This window comes from Taurulus bubalis (genome assembly GCF_910589615.1).
Source record: "Taurulus bubalis genome assembly, chromosome: 3".
Taxonomy (NCBI): domain Eukaryota; kingdom Metazoa; phylum Chordata; class Actinopteri; order Perciformes; family Cottidae; genus Taurulus; species Taurulus bubalis.
The window spans coordinates 40,152,781-40,173,933 of NC_136591.1; the positions used below are offsets into that span (position 1 = coordinate 40,152,781).

The window sequence follows — 21,153 nt, forward strand, 5'->3', positions numbered from 1 at the left end:
ACTCTTAGTTACTGACCGGGGTCTGAGAAGACGGCTTTGGCGTGGCAGGCCAGCAGCAGCAGCAGAATCAGGTTGAACACGGATCCGTGGAGAGTACACCACACGCTGCAGAATGAAAGCAAAGATCAGCTGGTTTAGTACATATACACACACACATATATATATATATATATTTATTTATTTATGTACTAAACCAGCTGATCAAACCGACAGAAGTGACTAACTACAGCGGGAAAGCAGATTTTCTTGCTTCCTTTTTTGCATTCGTGGTTCTTTCTTATTGTCTATTTTATTGTTTGTATTCTATTATGATTATTTATGTTTTAATATCAGTGTAAACATTGACTGTGTGTGTATGTGAGTGTGTTCAGCTCGAGTTATGTGCTTCATATTGGAATAAAAAGCAGAAGTTTAGACGAATCTAAACTGACAGGAGTCACTAATTTGTTAATATTTTTGATAAACAGGCTGTTACTAACACTTAAACTACTAAAAAAAAATATTTTTTAAATATGCATCAAAACTATGACAAGTATTTGATAAATTAAGATAGTAATATTATCATCATTAATATTAAAAAAATATGATAATTACGATTATTATTATTTGTAATAATTTAGCCACCTGTTTATTCTTAAACAATGTATTGTATTTAATTATCTTATACTATATATTTATGTACATTCTTAGTCTTTAAGAATTATGATTAACTAAAGTTGTAAAATATATGTAGTGGAGTAAAAAAGTACAATAGAGTATCTGAAATGTACTGAGTAGAAGTATGAAGTAGCAAAGTGAGCAAGTAAAAAATACCTCGAGTATGTACTTAGTCCAGTACCTGATAGTTAGTGGAGATGAAGACAGTACAACATAAAGTACACCTGATACTGTGACGTATGTGACCGGTAGTAGACCGAAGAAGAAACACACACACACACACACACACACACACACACACACACACACACACACACACACACACACACACACACACACACACTGCTGTGAAAGCTTTAATTCTGCTGGGTTCTTCAAATAGGAATAAAACTGCACACATACAAATTGAAGCTTGAAATACTGGTTTATCACTCGCAGAAGTATTTTTTTTAAAGAGTAAAACAAAGTTCACATTCACAGCGCCGCTCCTCTTCCTGGAATGAACCACAGCTTGATAAGCCCTCCCTCTTCCCCCTGCTCTCTAACACAGCCGCTGGACTCTGTCCTCTTCCCTCCCCTTCAGATCTACAGCTTTACAGATGGGTGTAACCAACATGGTGTGAAGCAATAGAGCTGACGCGCCCCGTTCACTGAACATCACGTGTTGTTCAGATCAAGTCAAAGCAGAGTCGTTTCTCAGGAAGTGAAACTCAGACAGTCGTTGCTACTGAGAGCTGAAATGGCGCAGCAAGGAGTTCAGCTGGATCGGGAAAGCTTCTCTTGTTCCATCTGTCTGGATCTACTGAAGGATCCGGTGGCTATTCCCTGTGGACACAGCTACTGCATGAACTGTATTAAAGGCTTCTGGGACGAAGAGGACGGTAAGAAACTCCACAGCTGCCCTCAGTGTAGGCAGAGCTTCACACCGAGGCCTGTCCTGCTGAAAAACACCATGCTGGCAGATGTAGTGGAGGAGCTGAAGAAGACTGGACTCCAAGCTGCTGCTGCTGATCACTGCTATGCTGGACCTGAAGATGTGGGCTGTGATGTCTGCACTGGGAGGAGACGGAAGGCCTTCAAGTCCTGTCTGGTGTGTCTGGCCTCTTATTGTGAGAAACACCTTCAGCCTCATTATGAAGCGGCTCCATTAAAGAAGCACAAGCTGGTGGAGCCGTCCAAGAAGCTCCAGGAGAACATCTGCTCTCGTCACAATGAGGTGATGAAGATCTTCTGTCGTACTGATCAGCAGTGTATCTGTTATCTCTGCTTAATGGATGACCATAAAGGCCACGACACAGTCTCAGCTGCAGCAGAAAGGACCGAGAGGCAGAGAGAGCTGGAGGGGAGTCGACTAAACATCCAGCAGAGAATCCAGGACAGAGAGAAGGACGTGAAGCTGCTCCATCAGGAGGTGGAGGCCGTCAATCTCTCAGCTGATGAAGCGGTGGAGGACAGCGAGAAGATCTTCACCCAGCTGATCCGTCTCCTGGAGAACAGAAGCTCCGATGTGAAGCAGCAGGTCAGATCCCAGCAGAAAAGGGAAGTGAGTCGAGTCAAAGAGCTTCAGGAGAAGCTGGAGCAGGAGATCGCTGAGCTGAAGAGGAAGGACGCTGAGCTGAAGCTGCTCTCACACACAGAGGATCACAACCAGTTCCTACACAACTACCCCTCACTGGCACCACTCAGTGAGTCTACAGACTCCACCGGCATCGACATCCGTCCTCTGAGATACTTTGAGGACGTGACGGCGGCTGTGTCAGAAGTCAGAGATAAACTACAGGACGTCCTGAGGGACGAGTGGACAAACGTCTCACTGGCAGGGACTGAAGTGGACGTTTTACTGTCACAAGCAGAGCCCAAGACCAGAGCTGGATTCTTAAGGTATTCACGTGACATCACTCTGGATCCAAACACAGCAAACACACATCTGTTATTATCTGAGGGGAACAGAAAAGCAACATTAATGAGGAAACATCAGTCTTATTCTAGTCACACAGACAGGTTCACTGGTTGTTGTCAGGTCCTGAGTAGAGAGAGTCTGACTGGACGTTGTTACTGGGAGGTGGAGTGGAGAGGAGAAAGAGTTTATGTATCAGTCTCATACAAGAATATCAGCAGAACAGGGAGCAGTAATGAATGTCTGTTTGGATTCAATGACAAATCTTGGGCGTTACATTGTGACAACAACAGTTTTACATTCCGGTACAACAGCATCACAGCTCCCGTCTCTGGTCCTCCGTCCTCCAGAGTAGGAGTGTACCTGGATCACACAGCAGGTGTTCTGTCCTTCTACAGCGTCTCTGAAACCATGACTCTCCTCCACAGAGTCCAGACCTCATTCACTCAGCCTCTCTATGCTGGAGTTGGGATTTATTATTATTATGGAGCCACTGCTGAGTTCTGTCAACTCAAACAGACAGAAGTGATTTAAGGGACAGCAGGTTCAATTATGTGTTTTAATTCTTAAACTGATGTTATTGTTCGAGAGCTGATTTCTCTTCACCTGTCAATCAAACATTGTGGGCGGTGCTTTGACGTGTTCTCATTATTGTTGTGTAGATGTTTGAGCTCCTTCCTGTGTCTGTTTAGTCGTGGAGGCTCTCACTGCTCATGGTCATCTTTGTTGACCTGAACTCATATTTCTCTGCAGGAAAATGTAAACTTCTCTGATCTCTAAATGTTTGATGAATATTGTTGTTGATGTATTTGTTGTTGTGTCTCTTCCTCTGCATGGGTCTTAAAGAGAGAAAGCACCAGAGCTTCTTTATCCTAGATATTTTATTCTCACCACTTCCTGTAAAGTATTCTATCTTTATATGTGTGAGACTAAATGTTGTTGTTGTCTGAATCAACATACAAATGATGTACTATGTTGTATTATAAAATAAAGTATCATGATCATAATCAATAAGGAAGTCATTCACTATTATTTTACATAAGTGAGATTCAGGGGAAACTAATTTAACAGACTTTACTGATGGGATGTGAACAAACTGAAGGTTTACATCAGGGGTGTCAAACTCATTTTCACCCCGGGCCTCATCAGCATCATGGTCGTCCTCAAAGGGTTGTAACTGTAACACTGTAGACATTTAACTCCTCCCAGCATCATGTTAACTGTCTTTGTATCAGATTATTGTTTATTCAAGTGTACAAATATTGTACATGCATTTATATGAATGTAAAAATATATGGAAGCAAATTTCTCTGTTACTATGACAGAAGTCCATTTAATTTAGGGTTAAGAAACCCACATTACTAAATTATAATAAATATACAATTATAAAGATCAAACTTAAAACAGAAGAAAATAACAAAGACAAAGATCAAACGCACGTTGTTATTATATTAACTTTCTTTAAAGCTTTTTTGTCACAGTTGAGAAAGACATAACTGGTCCAACAAGTAATTGTGAGCAAATAAAGACATGCATGTGGTCTGGGGCAGTGGTTCAACTGGTCTGGGGCAGTGGTTCAACTGGTCTGGGGCAGTGGTTCTACTGGTCTGGGGCAGTGGTTCAACTGGTCTGGGGCAAAGGTTGAACTGGTCTGGGGCAGTGGTTCAACTGGTCTGGGGCAGTGGTTCTACTGGTCTGGGGCAGTGGTTCCACTGGTCTGGGGCAGTGGTTCCACTGGTCTGGGGCAGTGGTTCTACTGGTCTGGCTGCAGGACCCACCTTGACCCCTTCATGACAAGCTGAGATCCAATGTAAGGAACATTTTCAACTTCTCAAATTAATTTAATGATGTGGTGCAGTTTGAACCTGAGAAAGTACACAATATCACAGTATGCCAACACACATCTTTTTTTAATAAACATTCCCTTTTGCACTCAATTAAAAACCAAAAAGTGCATCTTAAGGACATGAGGTAGTACAACACACATAATATTTGTATAACTTCAGCCTTTTTAACAGACTCAGTGTTTTCATGCACAACAGCCCTGTGTCTGCAGTGGAGTCCTTCAGGTTCTGGGATCCACAATCTCCCGGGACTTGAAGTGGACCGCCAACATCAACACCATCCAGAAAAAGGCCCAGCAGAGGCTGTACTTCCTGTGCCAGCTCAGGAAGTTCAACCTGCTGATCCTGTTTTACTCCATCATCCAGTCTGTCCTCTGCTCTTCCATCACTGTGTGGTTTGGATCGGCCACCAGACAGGACAGAGACAGACTACAGCGGATAGTCAAGTCTGCAGAGAGAACTATTGGTTGCAGCCTGCCCTCCATCCTGGACTTGTACACCTCCTGAGACAGGAAGCGGGCTGGAAAGATCACTGCAGACCTCTCACACCCTGGACACAAGCTGTTCCAACTCCTCCCCTCTGGTAGGCGTAAACTAGATTCCAACACTGCATATTTAAAACCAAAGTGTGACACAAACTCACATCACGCTTCACTTCAGAGATTTCTGAGTGATTGAGGGTTCAAGTCTGACCTGTTACGTAACTCTGCTTCTAAATAAAGGACGTGTTTTGATGGAAGGTTTTTAAATACATTGGGCCCATTTTCAGACTTTAACCCTTTACATATCTGGAAGAAGTATTTAGATACTTTACTTCAGTAAAAGTACTAATGCCACACTGTAAAAAATGCTCAAGCTGCAGTAAAAAGTTCCTTCAGTAAAAGTATGTGAGCGTAATCAGTAAAACAAATCAGCAGAGTGGCGACCAGATAAACGCGAGGATTCATCACCGGAACACACGGAACGGATGTTTCCTTCTCATCGGAGTGGACGTGAACACTTCAGAAACGTGATCCGGATCCTCAGACAGACGCCCCGTGGAGATCCTCCTTCACTGAGAGTGCACTTCCCATTTGGGTGTTGCATTCAGGACCACCGGGAAAAGTTAGGACAAAACATAAAACAAATACAGTTCGCACATGAAGAGTTACTGTCATCCTGAATACAGTTGTAGGTATTCGCTTTGTTAACACAGTAAGTAACACTTTTAATAAAATTACAATGAGGGCAAAAACAAATCATAATGTCTTAGAAAGCATTTATTTATAACAATATGGACAAATCAACTTCTCTTTACAATTCTGCGTTTTTTTTCTTTCTTTGCGTGTGGATTTGACTTGGGAGTGTAATTTCCTATTTTTATGGAACGGTCTTCAACGTCACATGTGACTGAATATGAAGGGTTGTCCCTGAGAGGTGGGGCAATCTCCAGGTCATGAACTTTCAAGTTTTTCATGTATACATTATCAATATACAGTATATTAGTATATATCTTCCACCTAATGCTGCTGTCTGGGTCGTGCGTTTGAGTCCTGTGTTTTTTCCCCTTTGGTTCACCAGTCATAACAGGGACTTAGTAAATAAACAGTAGTATTCAAAGTCTGTCTGAAAGTCTGTTGTGCCCCCTTGTGGTCGAACTGAGAACTCATGCTGAGGACAGGTGGGATGTTTAGCTCTTGTGTGGACACATACAACAGACATATATATATATATATATATATATATATATATATATATATATATATATATATATATATATATATATATTAATATATATACACATTAAGTAATTGTTGGATTATATGTGTTCAGATAATGGACCTAATGAAGGAACAATTATGTGTTAAAGTGATCGTTTCAACTTGATGAAAGTCACATGATCAGGAATTGGTGCACGTTCATGATAAATGATCATCTGTGTAATCAATGCCCCAAAATTACTTTATAAGAACAAATGTTTTTATTCATGATTTGTCTTCTATGACAATGTTGGAGGAAAACAGTTTTCTGTTAAATGCATGCTGTCTTGAGGAGAGAAGACTTGAAATTGCAATTATTAAAGTTAACATGTTGTATTTTCTGACTCTGCTTCTTCTTGCAATAATGTCCTGATTGATGACTTTACAACAGCGTCCAGTAACAATCTTTCCAACATACACTTAATGAATGTATTGTTATATAATAAAACACAACACATTTAGTATCATTATTTTGACAACTTCTCTTAAACCTCTCATGTGTTATTTAAGAACTGCTCTGGGCCCTATTCTTCATACACTGAAAAAAATGATACTTTGGACTAACCTAAAAAAATTACTCTAATTTGTTACAAGTAAATTTATTAGTTTTTCTCAAATTATATTTTTGATTTGGTTGAAACTGGACATTTTGATTAAATATGAAGTAAAAAAATTACATTCATACAAATTAAAAGTTGTATTTAGTATAAAGACAATTATTTTACTTTGGTACAACTTAATTTTTTATTTTGGAAAAACCTCATATTTTCTATTACATGAAAGCAAAGATTTTACTTTACACAAAAGTATTTAAAACACTCTAATTTTGTTACACATACATTTATTAGTTTCTCTCAAATGATATATTTGATTTGGTTGAAACCTAAAATGTTGATTAAATATAAAGCAAAAAAATTACATTCATACAAATTAAAAGTTGTATTTAGTATAAAGACAATTATTTTACTTTGGTACAACTTAATTTTTTAATTTGGAAAAACCTCATATTTTCTATTACATGAAAGCAAAGATTTTACTTCACACAAAAGTATTTAAAACACTCTAACTTTGTTACACATTTGATTTGGTTGAAAGCTAAAATGTTGATTAAATATAAAGTTAAAAAATTACATTCACACAAAGTATAACAAGTAATTATAAAGACCATAAACCATGTTTGCTTGTTTTTCATTAAAACAACTTTATTTTTTAATTTGAAAAAAATAGTCTTATATAAAAATAACTATAACAAAAATATATAGACTTCAAAAGATCTACATACATCTTAACATGGACAATACAATTACAATATGGCTCCATTTAAACATGACAATTTAAACACCATTACAGTGGGTTTTTTACATCCGTCCTTTAACATGAGAGATGCAATAACAAAGAAGGGTAGCACTTTATAATACTATTTAGCATTAGTAAAGCATGAATAAACACTGAATTCATCATTTATAAAACATTATTCCAACATGAACATGAATACTCTTAGTAACTCATTCCTAAACACAGTTATAAATGTTTCATTCTTGATTAATAAGCTTGGGTTTTATACTTTATAAATGATGGATTCCCCATTTGTAAATTAAGTATTGTGTATCATTTACTAACACTTTACAAAGTATCTTATTAATCATATAAAAGTCCTGAATACTTCATTTACAAATGGGGAATCTATCATTCATAAAGTATGAAACCCAAGCTTAATGAAACATTTAGAACTGTGTTTATGAACGAGTTACTAATGAGTATTCATGTTGGAATAATGCTTTAGAAATGATGAATTCATTGTTTGTCATTGCTATACTAATGCTAAATAGTGTGCACTTATTATGAAGTGCTAACAAGGGATAAACCTTTTGTGCATAACAAAGGGTTAAACATGCACAACAATATTTAGAGTTTAAGACTCAGAGTGCACACTCGCCGGGTCATCTTTTTGGCTTCTATCTCCATGAAGATTTTTTGCAGAGCATCAAAAGTGTGTTTGAGTTCACCTGGATAGCTCAGGTTCAGAGCATAAATGAGCCCAAGCAACATGGCACATGCATGCGCTACTGATTGCAGACCATTAAGGACCTCCACACCATCGATCACAACTCCAATGTCGTGTGGCGGCTGGAGGCAATCCTCCTCCTCCTCCCTGAAGACAAACACTGCCATTTTGCACTTCTGAAGCTGGGACCAAGCGTCATCCTTCTGAACAACCTGATAAAAGACAAAACACTTATTAAAAAAGTTATTCTGATGAAACCAGTTTCTGATGTACCACAGCTCCGACCGCTGTGTCCTCGGCGGTGAACAATATATTTTGCTGCCTGTTAAGAGCGACAGCAGTTGTTACAGCTATGAAAAATTCATATCATACGGGAAATTAAAACCGGTATACCGCCCAGCCCTAATTTAATGTTTAAAGCAAAACTACTTACCAGATAGTCCTTGATAAGGTTGTCCCCATCTTCCCCAAGGTACACAATCAGGCACTTAAGCAGACACACTCTTTTTAGATTCACCTCAAAGCTCTAGGTGAAAGCACAAACACACAAAATTATAAAAATGCAAAATGATGCTGTCCAATTTGAACAATTCACGGTAGACGCAACACTATACAATGCATAAAATGGGCACTTGGAGTTACAGTAATAGTGATTTAGGGCGATTAAGGAATTTCCCCTGATTATCGACTCAATAGTGAAAATGCAGATTGTTTTTTTTTGTTGATATTTTGATATTGCTCAGAAGATCCAGATTTAAGTGCTATGTAAATAAACTATTTTAGGTACTAGTATTAGGTACATTGTTGGCTTTTTTGTTGCGCTAATTTTTTTTCCAACTCTCGATAATGAAAAAAATAAATTAAATAAAAATGAAATGTGCCACACTCACTTGACATGCGGTCGGATGGTCAATAGCAATATTGCACTTTTTGCAAGACCCTAATGTACACATACTCTGAGCAAACCATTTAAAAGATCTTTGAAACTAAAACGATTAAGGTAGTGCATCGGTGAACAGAAACAAAGCAAGTACATACGTGATCAAGAACTTTCAGTATGTTCTGGGTTTTCTCTCCGATAACTCCTCCCTTTTTTTTTGAAGATCTCCATCAGTCTGCCGTAGTGCTTGTCCAAGGCAGCGAGGAAGCGCGGTTGAAGTGGCACAGTTGTAATTCTTGTAAATTCAGCATTGATCTTTAAAAAAAAAAAGCACATGCAAATGGTATAAAACATTACGTGATGCATTGCAGATGTGGTGAGTTTTTTAGTAGGTTTCTTATAATAGAAGAAAATATTGTTTACTTTACAAGCCACCACTGAAAAAGTCACATACCTCATCCACTGAGAACAATGCAGGCCATCTCTCTTTCAACTCTTCCACTCCCAATTCCTTTTCCACAATTTCTTGTCTTCGCACTGAAAAAGTCTTGTCCATTTTCGACTTTATCACTGTACGATTGTTTCTCTTCTTCACCTCACTTAAAAGTGACAGTCTCTCATTTTCCAATTTGTTTGAGGTCTCTCCAGTAGGAATGTCAGGAATGTGGTTGGCCTCTCCTCTCTTAGGTTTCTTGACATTCTTTGCTGGCAATGCATCTCTTGGGGCTTTGGACTTGAATGAATTTACACGCAGTTCAGAACATCCGATGCCCTTCAGCTGAGTACGGTAGTTGCCCATTTTAGTTTTCAGGCGCTGCTTCCACCCATAGCAACCGTTGAATGAACCAGTCTCAGAGAGGCATGGGTGCTTCTTGATTAGTGCTTGGGCCACGTCACTGAAGTCAGCATCTGTTGGGTAGGCTTTGTACTTAAACATCTCTTCAGCTACTTTTTCCAGGATATCTGACTTTAATTTAGAATTCATTGACAATCTTGTCATGTTTGACTTATGCACTGCATTTCCTGTTTCTAACTGTAATTCAGTTTCGTAAGAGAATGTTGGTATTGGAAACACTCTTGGCCACAACTGAGTTCTTGTAGAGACAGTGCTGGAGGGTGAGGACAGGAGCTCTGTGTCATCTGATTGGGTACACACTGACTCATTAGAGGCAGTGATATCAAATCCTTCGCTGCAATCATCAATTATTGGGATGACCTTGACAGTTGCCAAATCCTCAAGTTCTGCAGTTGATGTCAAATTCACGAGTGCATCTCCAAAGTCTCTGTCTTTGTACTGCAGTCTAAAAGTTCCATTTAACTCACACTGTTTCCTGACTTCATTCAAAAGCTGCTCCATTGTCTCTGGAATGCCATCAGGCAGAATTAGCTTCCTGGTGTCATCAGAATTCAGGATAACTAGCAACTTGGCTGGCCTTTTCCCTGCCATGTCAGCCCATCCAAAAGGATCTATTAAAAAAAAGAATAAAAACAGTAATATTAGTGTCATAACATTGGCCATAACATCTAATTCATCTTCACAAATTCATTAATATACAACCTTATGCATGAATGTATCTCTTCAGCGAGATGAGGCGCTGTCCACCAACTATGTAGTAAGCCAAAGGATAGGGATCTGTCAGTTCATCCACCCCAACAAGCCGTAGTTCTTTAGGACTAGATATGACCAAGCCATAAGCTCGATAATGTTCCAGGTACCAGGCATCCATTTTTTTGAGAATGAAAATGAGTTCCTCTTGTAGAACAATCATGTGGACAATTTCCCAAAACTCTGGAAGTCCAGCCAGCGACCCATGGGCTACCACCATTCCAATCCTATAGTTGAAGCCACTGTAGGATACGTTTTTTGCCAGGTTCACATTGTCCATATGTGGGTGTTTCAGTTTCACTGCAAGTGCAATATCTTCATTGATAACATCAAGGGGAAGTGTTGAAACATCAGTAACCTCCAAAGATTGCTTTGCAAATCTACACGTGTACAGATTATATGCAGTCTGAAATTGGTGCCTTTGCGCTAATGAGTACAGTACATTTTTGTAACAGTTTGTATGACGGATTACCCTTTTGAAGAAGCTATGTTTTGATTCAAATCTCATAGTCCATAGTGCAACAAGGGGGCCAAACTGGCGTATCAATTGTAGATAATGCTCCAAGTAATGATGTTTCGGCCGAATTTTTTCATGGGGGAAAACTTCTTTGAATACTGTCCTGTGTTCAGAAATCTTGAAGTCAAGATAAGAAATAGATTCCTCAGTGTGAAAAGGTGCAACAGCAAGTTCCACAATGTCCTTCAATTCACAAAGGACCTGCCATGCTGGTTCGTTTGAAGGAACTCTGGTTCCGACCAAGACAGGAAGAAATCTCAGTAGGCTCCAATTCTCGTGTGCGTTTCCTCCAATTGTTCTTTTTGTGGCATAGGTGATTGGCACACGATGAGGACGATTTGTCTTATCAGTCCACTTAAATGGAAACGTTGTTATGGCTTCATTTAAATCACCCAATGGAAAATATTTTTGGGAAATTAACACAGTAAGACATAGCGCAAGCTCTACGGAGATAATGCCTTCAAAGAGATCATGAGCTATATCAGGGGGAAAACTCTGCGTCACATTAAAATATGACAGATGTTCTGACAGCACACACTTCCTTTTTACACCGAAATAATTAACCAAGGATTTTTCTTCAATAGCTTTCAGATGAGAAACATGAATGTCCTCAGTTCTCACACAAAATGCTCCTGAATTGACTTCTTTTGTTTGAATGTCTACATTTTCTGCTGTACAAAATCTGCAAACATATTTACCTGAAAATTTTTCCAAGAAACCGGCAATACTGTGGGCCCCAAGATTGTCAGCTACGACACAATGGACAAAGCCTTTCAAAGTTTTCCCCAATTTGGCAATAAATAGTCCTTGTTGTTCTAATATAGTAAGATCATCTAATAAGGGCTTCAATACACTGTCATAACCATAGCACTTAACATCCTCACTATGAATAAGTGCAGCTAAATATATATTAGACAGTGATGAGTGAAAACTATTAGGTAAGTTCCCCAATACCCAATACACCCCAAAGATTTTGTGTTTTTTTCTGGAGGTGCCCAGTGGATTACAGATTTCAAAATCATCTACATACAAAATAAGCGAAATGGCACACTCCTTTGACAATTGCAAATTATATTTGTAAATAATACTATCATAAAAGGATTTGTACTGAATTTCATCAGATTGAACTTGATGGGGAGATTTCAAATTGATTGCTTTATCCAGAACAGTTTGACAACTTAGGATCTGCTGTAAAGACTTAAGTATGGAAATGTACTGAAAGGATTTTCTGCTTTTGAAATCAAGTAGACATTCTATTGGTTCTACAACATTAAAATGTTTTTTGTAGTATTTTTCCCGCTTCCAAGCAGTGGAAAGTGGGCCGTGACCACTAAAACAGGCTGCAAAAGGATTTGACTTACAAAGGGTTAATGCTAGTTCTTGCAGAACCGTTTTATCTACTTGAAAGTTATCATTTTCTAAGTGCTGAGCTATGGTTTGATGGACAAGAGGGACAGAAGCGGTCCTTATTAAATAGTCAAACTCTTGCAAAAGTTCATCAACAGCCACTCTAGACACAAGATAATTATGTTCTAGCTTCAGTAAGAGAGAAGCAACTTTGAGCTCAACATTATATGATAAGTCGTTTAAATCCTGAACATTAAAACTAGAGTCACCTAAATCATTTGTACTTAAATCATCTGAAGGCTCAGTACCAACACTATCAATCTGAATACTGTCGGAATTATTACCTTCAACAGAAAGACTTAAACTTGACTCCTGTTTTTCAAGTATGCCTGGCTTTAAGTCATTTACTGAACAATCCTTATGATTTCTGCTTCTGTGAGTTCGAAACGAACCATAAATATTTGTTTTGTATGAACACCCTTGAAAAACACAAACAACTGTTTCACTGTTTTTTAGATGCTGTGCTATATGTTGAAAATAGTCTTTTAAATTAGAAAGTTCACAGTAATTGCATAAGAGACATTTAAAGGTGGTCAGTTCCGTTTGTGAGGATTGCTGATGACATCTTGACAAGTGGCTCAAAAGTGCATTCCAGGTCTTGCAGGTGCATGGACAGTTCAAATGGATGCACGGATAGGAATGGCGGCGGCCATAATGTCGGTGTTCTAGCTTATAATGTTTAAGAAGCTCCGATCTTCGTGAAACAGAAGTACCACAGTCTTTACATTTCCACATTCATCGGAAGACTAGGAAAGAAGAAAAAAGGGACCCGTTTATGTTTGTTGTCAGTTACTTCTTCAGCAGGAAAGAAATATTTTAAATCCAGTAGACATACGTGCCCTTTTTTAGTTCATAGAGTACATTTGACTAGAGTTATTGTTATTAGTCTGATCAAACAATCCTGAACATCTTCACATACTGTTCAATAATTCAAAAGATGGAAAAGGCAAAAAGGTTTCTACAGTTTGAAACAAAAAGAAACAGTGATTTCCTGTATTGCATGATCTCTATGATATCTACAATTCAGTCATGCAACGATCATCTTTTAACTTTAGTATTTTAAATATTGTTTTAAGGATATATACAACGATAGTAAATGACTTAACATTTAATATATTTGTTTATTGTTTGGTGAAATCTATACACATTACATTGGGTGGGCAACTTCTTGATATTTGTTTTGACTGCAAGTTATTTGTGTTTAAAATTCTACAAATATGATAATAAATAAATATTGCAAAAATAGAAATGTAAAATGAACCTGCCATTAAAATGTAATGTCCACTACATTACAATTTAAATGTTTGAAATTACAGACTACATTCATAAGTATACATTTATGGTAAATTCAAGGTATTCTCTTAAGTGCTGCAATTATATTTTGGGTTTATCGCTCCCATTTAAAAATACATGAAAATGTTCACAGTTGTCATATTGGGACTTACCGAATTCAGCAATATGGTTACAATGTCGGGACTGTTGCGGGACACAGCAGTAGACTTGTAAACCTAAAAGGAAAGAGAAATAACTTTTGTGACAGTTGGCACTATCCATAATTGTCACTACAGACACATGTATTAATAAGGCTTTAGACATGCTGAAGGTATTGTACTATACTGCAAAATACTGACAGCTGAAAGAATGAAATATGAATTTTGTTCCTCATTATCTAGTACTAATAGAGGTGTACTGAGACATAATGATCTGCATCTGTTCAATCAAACAAAATCCTGTCTCTGTATTTGTATCTAGATAACAGAAGTGGGCAAAGTTTATACCTGGAGTTGCCTTAAATCAGGCAAATGTTGTATTTTGTGACCCAATATTCATTGGCAATTAAATTTGTGGCTTAAAAGTATCCAGTTAATTTAATATTGGCATATAATACTTTATGGACATATCCTCAGTGTACTTTTCATATTCCAAGTTTCTACCCCCACCACCCCAATGGATAAAGATAGGGTTACTGGCTTAAATACAAGGTAACATGTCGTTATTTTAATTATTAACTAAAAACCACATGCTCCAATCTTCATTTTGGTGTATAATGTGTGGTATTGGAAAGAAATTAAGTTGTCCCCACGCTGCGAAAGTACAGTTACCTACTGAACAGAAGCCATGTGGTTACTAGCGAGCAAGCGTTAGCTAACGTAACGTTATCCAACATTAGCGTTAGCGAACACGTGCGAAATATATCGACAGTTGTCCATTACGCAATTAACAATACCTATGCATGGCAAGCACATGTTCCCTATAAAAGCTCCACGGTACGTTAGCTAAAAGGTACCGTTAGCGCATGTTCGCTAACGGTACCGTTAGCTCACGATACGTTAGCCAACAGCACCGCTAGCGAACACGTGCGAAATATAAACAGTTGTACATTCTGCCACGAACAATCAATATGCTTGGAAAACACAAGAGAGCATAGCGATTGCTGTGGCTCTGTAACCATGTGGGATGTGGATGCCCAGTAGCAGGCAAACAGCTTCTAAACTATGATTTGTGTAACGAGCGAGCTAGCGTTGGCTAACGTTAACTTACGTTAGCTAATGTTACGTTACATCAGCCAACGTTACGTTACTCTAGCGAACACGCACAAAATATAGACAGTTGTACATTCTGCCATTAACAATGAATATACATGGAAAAGACATGCTCCCTTTAAAACAACACAATTTAGAATTATTACCTTGTTTTTGAGTTGCTTTGACGCTTTTCACTTCAAGCGAAGTTCAGGCGAAGCGAGGTAATGGCGGACATCAGAACACAGACCAGATGCGACTTCATATGGTCACGTGGTGGTCACGTGACACGTAAACCTCTGGTCTAAAGTGAAAATACGACTTTTACCTAAATTATTGCTTTTAATTTTGTCTATGGGGAGCTCTATTTGCTTTTAGGGAAAGTGAAAACAACTTGTTTTAACCGGAAACCATGATTTTCGATGAGACCAAATTAAAAATGCACTTTACATGAATGACACAGTTGTTTCACTTTTTTCAGTGTACCTGGCTAGAAAGATGATGACAGAAAGATTCACAAATATATTTCTACATTTGTATGTATTTGTGCGTTGATTTTTCTATTACTTTGTGGATTTGTATGGATTTATTTGTGGATCGCATTGCATTTGTTGCATTTGCATTTTTTGAGACTCCCCTGCCGTGCTTGTATTCGCAAATGCATTTTTTTCAATATGGACCTATCCGTAGCCAATCAGATGAGTGCAGCTCATGACCAGTCAGAAGTCAAACAATGGCGTCTGGTACACAAATTGGAGGAGTGGTCAAGTACTCGTATGTATGTGTTCAGGTATAAATGCAGGGCTGTGTATGCAAATCTACAGGTAAAAGATAATAAAGGGTGACTGTATTAGTTTTGTTATGTTTGTTTGTCTGCTGTGTTGTTTTCCTCTTTTTTTCTGAGGCCCGGTGTTCTTCAGCCCTTCTGAATTATTCACGTTTAAAGACAGTTTTTCATTTTCAAAAGTTACTTTTATATAATCCGTGTTCCCTTACCCGGATAATTTTCCTCCACGCAGCCCTCTCGTCCGAGATAATTGTCTGGTTGGTTAGGAGCCCAATTAGTGAACTTGAATTCGGTTCCATCCGTGAACTTGAACCCATCCTGAAGAACTCAAGGTGAGGATCAGTGATGACATGAGACACATTCGGCTCCATGTATCGTCCATCAGGGTCTTTGAGTTCACTGACCAATCTGTCTGATCTCTGACCACAATGAGGCGTTCAATGCTTACCCCGGATCTTTGGGCTCCAATCCAAAAAGTTTGGGGATCAGGGCTAATGGAAAAAAACACGCTCGAACACATCGCATGGTTCTTCTCATCTTCATTGTGTATTGACAACAGTTCACTACCCAAAGAGAGGCAGTGAGCCTGAAACCAACAGAAATGTGAAAGAGTGTTAGTCTTCACCAGAACTTTATCAGAACATATAAGACAAGAAAAGGATGAATTGATCTTCTTTTTTCTTTTATCGTCCTGTGTGTGTGTGTGTGTGTGTGTGTGTGTGTGTGTGTGTGTGTGTGTGTGTGTGTGTGTTTTATCACCTGTGCCTCCTGGAAGGTCTTTTGAACAAAGACGTATTTCACACAGCGCTTCCCATCAAAGCTCATCCATCCTGCTTCGGCACATTGCGTAACAGGATACTTTGCACATGCTCTCCAAGGAGTACCTGTGGGAACACTAGTACTTCAATGACCAAGTTTCTTGGGTTTTAGTTTGATAATATTGTGCTGATGGTCGTGTACTTACCGGGGCTTATTGCTGTCACAGTGTTGATGATGCCCACCAACAGCAGGACAGCAGTGACCACAGATGGACGCATGACTCAGACCTCGATAACTCTTAGTGCTCCTCAGCTGGAATACGACCTGGACATGCGACAGTTTGAAAGTAGAAAAGAATACATGCTTAATTGCTTTTCACAAACACACTACATGTATTAGAATATCTTTTCCCTATTAGCTTATTCTCTCATTGCACAGCTCCTGTGGTCCTCTGTTGCCTTCAGCTTAAACTAAACAGACAGCGGGCGTAGCTACCAAATCCACAGCCCGCCACTGTTGTAATTCATCTCATTAAGCATTTGCTTGATTCACTTTCTGATACTACTGTTGTGTGAGTTCAGTAAACATGAAACTATCCGGTTAGCTTAGCATTAAAGGGTTCATTCTGATGTTTTGAAGGCAAGGCAAGTTTATTTGGAGAGCACATTTCAACAACAAGGCGATTCAAAGTGCTTCACATAAAACCATTAAAAGCATCAAAACATAATGCAGAGAAAACAGGATTTAAAACAGTTGAGAAAACATTAAAACAGTCAAAAAGCTAAATATCAATATGGATCAATTAAAGGCAACAGCAAACAGAAAAGTCTTCAATCTGGATTTAAAGGAGCTGAGGGTTAGTATCAGATGTAGACGCTATATTTAGAATATTTTCCCTCCTTTACCTTGACAGCCATTTCTGATGAGGAACTAAAGCCGTTAAGGAGCAGTGTGCTGCCCTGTGAGGAGACCGGGGAGCAACTGGGTTCAGTGTCTTGCTCAAGGACACTGAGGCATGCGAGCTATGGGGAGACCGGGTATGGAATCGGCTACCTTGTGGTTACGGGACGATCACTCTCTCCATGAGCTACAGCCGCCCCCTCTATCTAAGCTTATCTAAGCTCTCCAAGAACAGAAACAGTAATTCTCCCCATCAGAACACAGAGTTGCTGGTTTCCCGCTGCCTCTATCCGTTAATAATAACAGTGACAAACTAAGTGACTGATGGAGGCAGCGTCAGACCAGCAGCTCCTGTATTCTGTAAAGTGTACTCACCACAGATGTGTTCTGGTTTCTGCTGCTCGTCTGTCTGACTGTCAGGTGGATCTTCTTCTCTCTTATACTCAACTCTCATGCCCTGTGTATGTTCTGCCAATGTGCCCAAATGGATCATTACCATGTGATTATCAGAACAAACAGTAATAAAGTATTCCCATGTCTCTGAGAGACAGACTCTTGTTTAAGGCGTGAGAACAACATTCAGCTGAAACTCTCTTCAGCTGAGTTGAGGTTCTGTTGTATCCCCAGTGACTGATGTCAAAATATCCAAACTGTCACTTTCAGTGTGTTTTCAGCAACAACATTCTCTGATTACACTGGTAGCATAAAATAAATAAGCAATGTAAATGTGTTTGTTTAGTTTCTTTGCTTGTTTGCTTATTTATTTCAGACCTAATTCAGTCTAAACTCAGCTCAGCCCAGTTTGGGTCTTTTCCAACTCCCTGACCCAGAAGTGACCCTTTTTAGTTTTAATAATTATATATATATATATTTTGCTTTTTGCTCCCAATCTGCAGCTGGGATGGAGTTTGAGCAAATAAAGACTGGTTCAACAAGACAGAGTAAAATGAGCGGGAAAGTGAGAGCAGACAGGTGTAAGTACTTGAGTTTACTAACAGTGTTGCTGTCACGGTTCAGCGCCACGCTGTTCTTTAAGTTATTTTCATCCTGTCTGCCTGTCTGTATACTAACTGTCCTGTCATTCCAGATCCTGCCACTCACACCTGATTACCACTCATCACCGTCACCTGGCCTCACGGCCATCTCACCTGCAGCCCGTTCCCTCATTAGCTCACTATTTAGGTCCCCTCACTTGCATGTGTCCTCTGCCAGATCGTCTTGTGTTCTTGAACCTAGCTCTCCAGCATTCCTTGTGTGTAACCTGTAGTTACCTGTTAAGTAAAAGAGTCATATTCTGTACCTCTGCCTTCCTGAGTTGTGCTTTTGGGTCCTTGGGTTATCGGGCCGTTACATTACGATCTGGCCAATTATGGACCCAGCACAACCTTCTGCAGCAAGCCGGTTCGAGAGGATCGAGAATAGTGATGGGACGATGATACCTCAAGGAGTGTATTGACACACTAAACAAACTGTGTCGGCACTGTATTGATACTGTGTTGGTCACCCAATAGTGACCCCTGCAGTAGTTATAAAATCATTGCAGGTAAAGAAAGTCCTTGTTCGTGTAAATGCTAAAACTGAGTTGGTATGTAAAATATAGCAAATTAGAGTAAAAATTCAGAGTTACAATTTTGTAACTTATGTGCACATTTGTCAACTTAACTGTTAAATCATATGAAATAAAAGACCAAAAAGTGATCAGTTCATGAATTTTTATTGAGAAACAAAAGTTTTTCGAGTGTCTTTGCTCCAAGGCGATTTCTCCTCTTACACACCAGCTCCCCAGCCTTGGAAAATACTCTTTCGCATGGTACAGACGATGATGGTGAGCAGAGAGTTTTAAGTGCAAGTTGATGAAGATGTGGGTATATGTTCTGGTTCCATTTCCAATATTGCAAAGGATCTTGGTTTCTGGGTGTGTTTGTTTCTGCCAGGTAGCGTTGGACTTCAATAATGGAGTCAGCTGTTGCGTTCCTCGTCTTCTGGGTCTCTGCAACCTCCATATCTAAAGTCTTCCAGAGATTGTGCCCTAAAAAAATAGTTAATCATTACTTCATTATCACATGATGAATCATATCACAAAGTGCCACAAAAATGTATTTTCATACCTGAACTGGGTTCTGACCCATGTGAAGAGCTAGGCTCTTCTTCTCTTGGGTCAGGCTCTTGGCTCCTCATTTCTTCTGCACATTCTGACTGCAGTCTCTTCACCGCTTCACTTGCCTTTTGCTGACTAACAAATCCATTCTTTTTAAATCTGGGATCTAACAGAGTTGCCAGAGTCATCACACTGAGAGATTCTATGCCGCAAATAGCGTCAGTTAGCCGCTTCCTCAGGTTTTCAGCCAGTTGCTGAGCAGCTGTTTGTGTCACTGTTGTGGCCTGACGTTGAAGCTCAATGTGGAGCATTATCTCATCATGGGAATGACCTTTGACCCAGAGACCCTTTTTTCCTCAGACAGTTCTCTTGTAGCTTGGTCAAAAGGAACAAGAACCCTGAGCATCTCTTCAATGATCTGACATTCTTCTGGAGTCAGTGGAGTGATGTCAGGTTTTAATGAGGCCAGTGACACCCAGACTGCCTCCTTCTGCTCAGTCATTCTTTCAAACATTTGGTAGGTACTGTTCCATCGTGTTGGCACCTCGTTTATTCATTTATGGCCCGGTGTTCCCAGCTGTTGCTGTATTTGAGTGAGCTTCTCTTTAGCAGTCACGCTCGATCGAAAGTATGTCACAATGTGTCGTGTTTTGTTGCGTATTTCAGTTATTGTTGGGATTTGATCGCATGATTTTCTCACAATTAAATTCAGGGAATGGGCTATACAAATGGTATGCCGTATTTGCAGCATTCGAGCACATGCAGTCATGTTTGCTGCTGCATCAGTGACAAGACACCTGACCTTTCCTGCTATGCCCCACTCCTCCATGAGGCTCCTTTTAACCGTGGCAATGTTTTCTGCAGTGTGTTTCTGAGGAAAATGCTGCACTGCCAAGACTGATGAATGGAGTTCATGGCTTTCTTTGTCCACATAGTGGCCAGTAACAGCTAGATATGCCTCCATATTCATGGACGTCCACATATCAGCTGTTAAAGTAACAGCAACAGCACTCTGGAGGTCCTTTTTGGTTTTCTCCTTTTCCTCCTCATATCTCTGGCTCACCAAGTCCTTGATGGTCTGAAAATAACCATACAAATACTGTTACACCACTAAAATATAGTTATATAGTTAGTACAAACATATAATTAAAATTCTTAAACATACCTTCCTGCTGGGTCGAGCATGCGAGGGTACAATAAGCTTCAGGAGCTCCCTGAATCCCTCATTTTCAACAAAGCTGAGTGGCTGACAGTCTTTGATGATCATATTGACCACTGCCTCATCCACTGCTTGCTTGTTAGGAACTGCAAGCCAAAAGGAACTATTTTGTCAAAAGCTTAATAAAAGGACTGTAATTCTTACAAACAATATCAAATAGACATAAGACGACATGGTGGTGTAGTGGTTAGCACTGTTGCCTCACAGCAAGAGGCCAGCCGCGTATAGCCATAGAGGACTTTCCAGACGGTACACAAAGTCAGCGGTTTGACTCCCACCTCACCCAAATAAATTGTCAGCTCCAGAATGTGAGCAG

General features: G+C 39.4%; 2 protein-coding genes across 2 annotated transcripts in view; one reads left to right on the forward strand and one right to left on the reverse strand.

The window, feature by feature from the left end:
* The window catches only part of LOC306733814 (palmitoyltransferase ZDHHC3-like), a gene marked incomplete at both ends in the record, with an annotated part of 5,968 nt that extends 4,695 nt beyond the window's left edge, over positions 1-1,273 (reverse strand). Inside the window, 2 exons of the mRNA XM_079215120.1 lie at positions 17-105; positions 1,206-1,273. Coding sequence (XP_079071246.1) covers positions 17-105; positions 1,206-1,273 — 157 coding nt within the window. The remainder of the gene's footprint in view (positions 1-16; positions 106-1,205) is intronic.
* LOC306734792 (tripartite motif-containing protein 16-like) overlaps positions 1-3,562 on the forward strand; it is a gene marked incomplete at its 5' end in the record, with an annotated part of 34,608 nt that extends 31,046 nt beyond the window's left edge. The window contains one exon of the mRNA XM_079216182.1: positions 1,518-3,562. Within this exon, the coding sequence (XP_079072308.1) occupies positions 1,518-3,088 (1,571 nt within the window). The 3' untranslated portion in view covers positions 3,089-3,562. The remainder of the gene's footprint in view (positions 1-1,517) is intronic.
* Between the last annotated feature and the right edge of the window lie 17,591 nt (positions 3,563-21,153).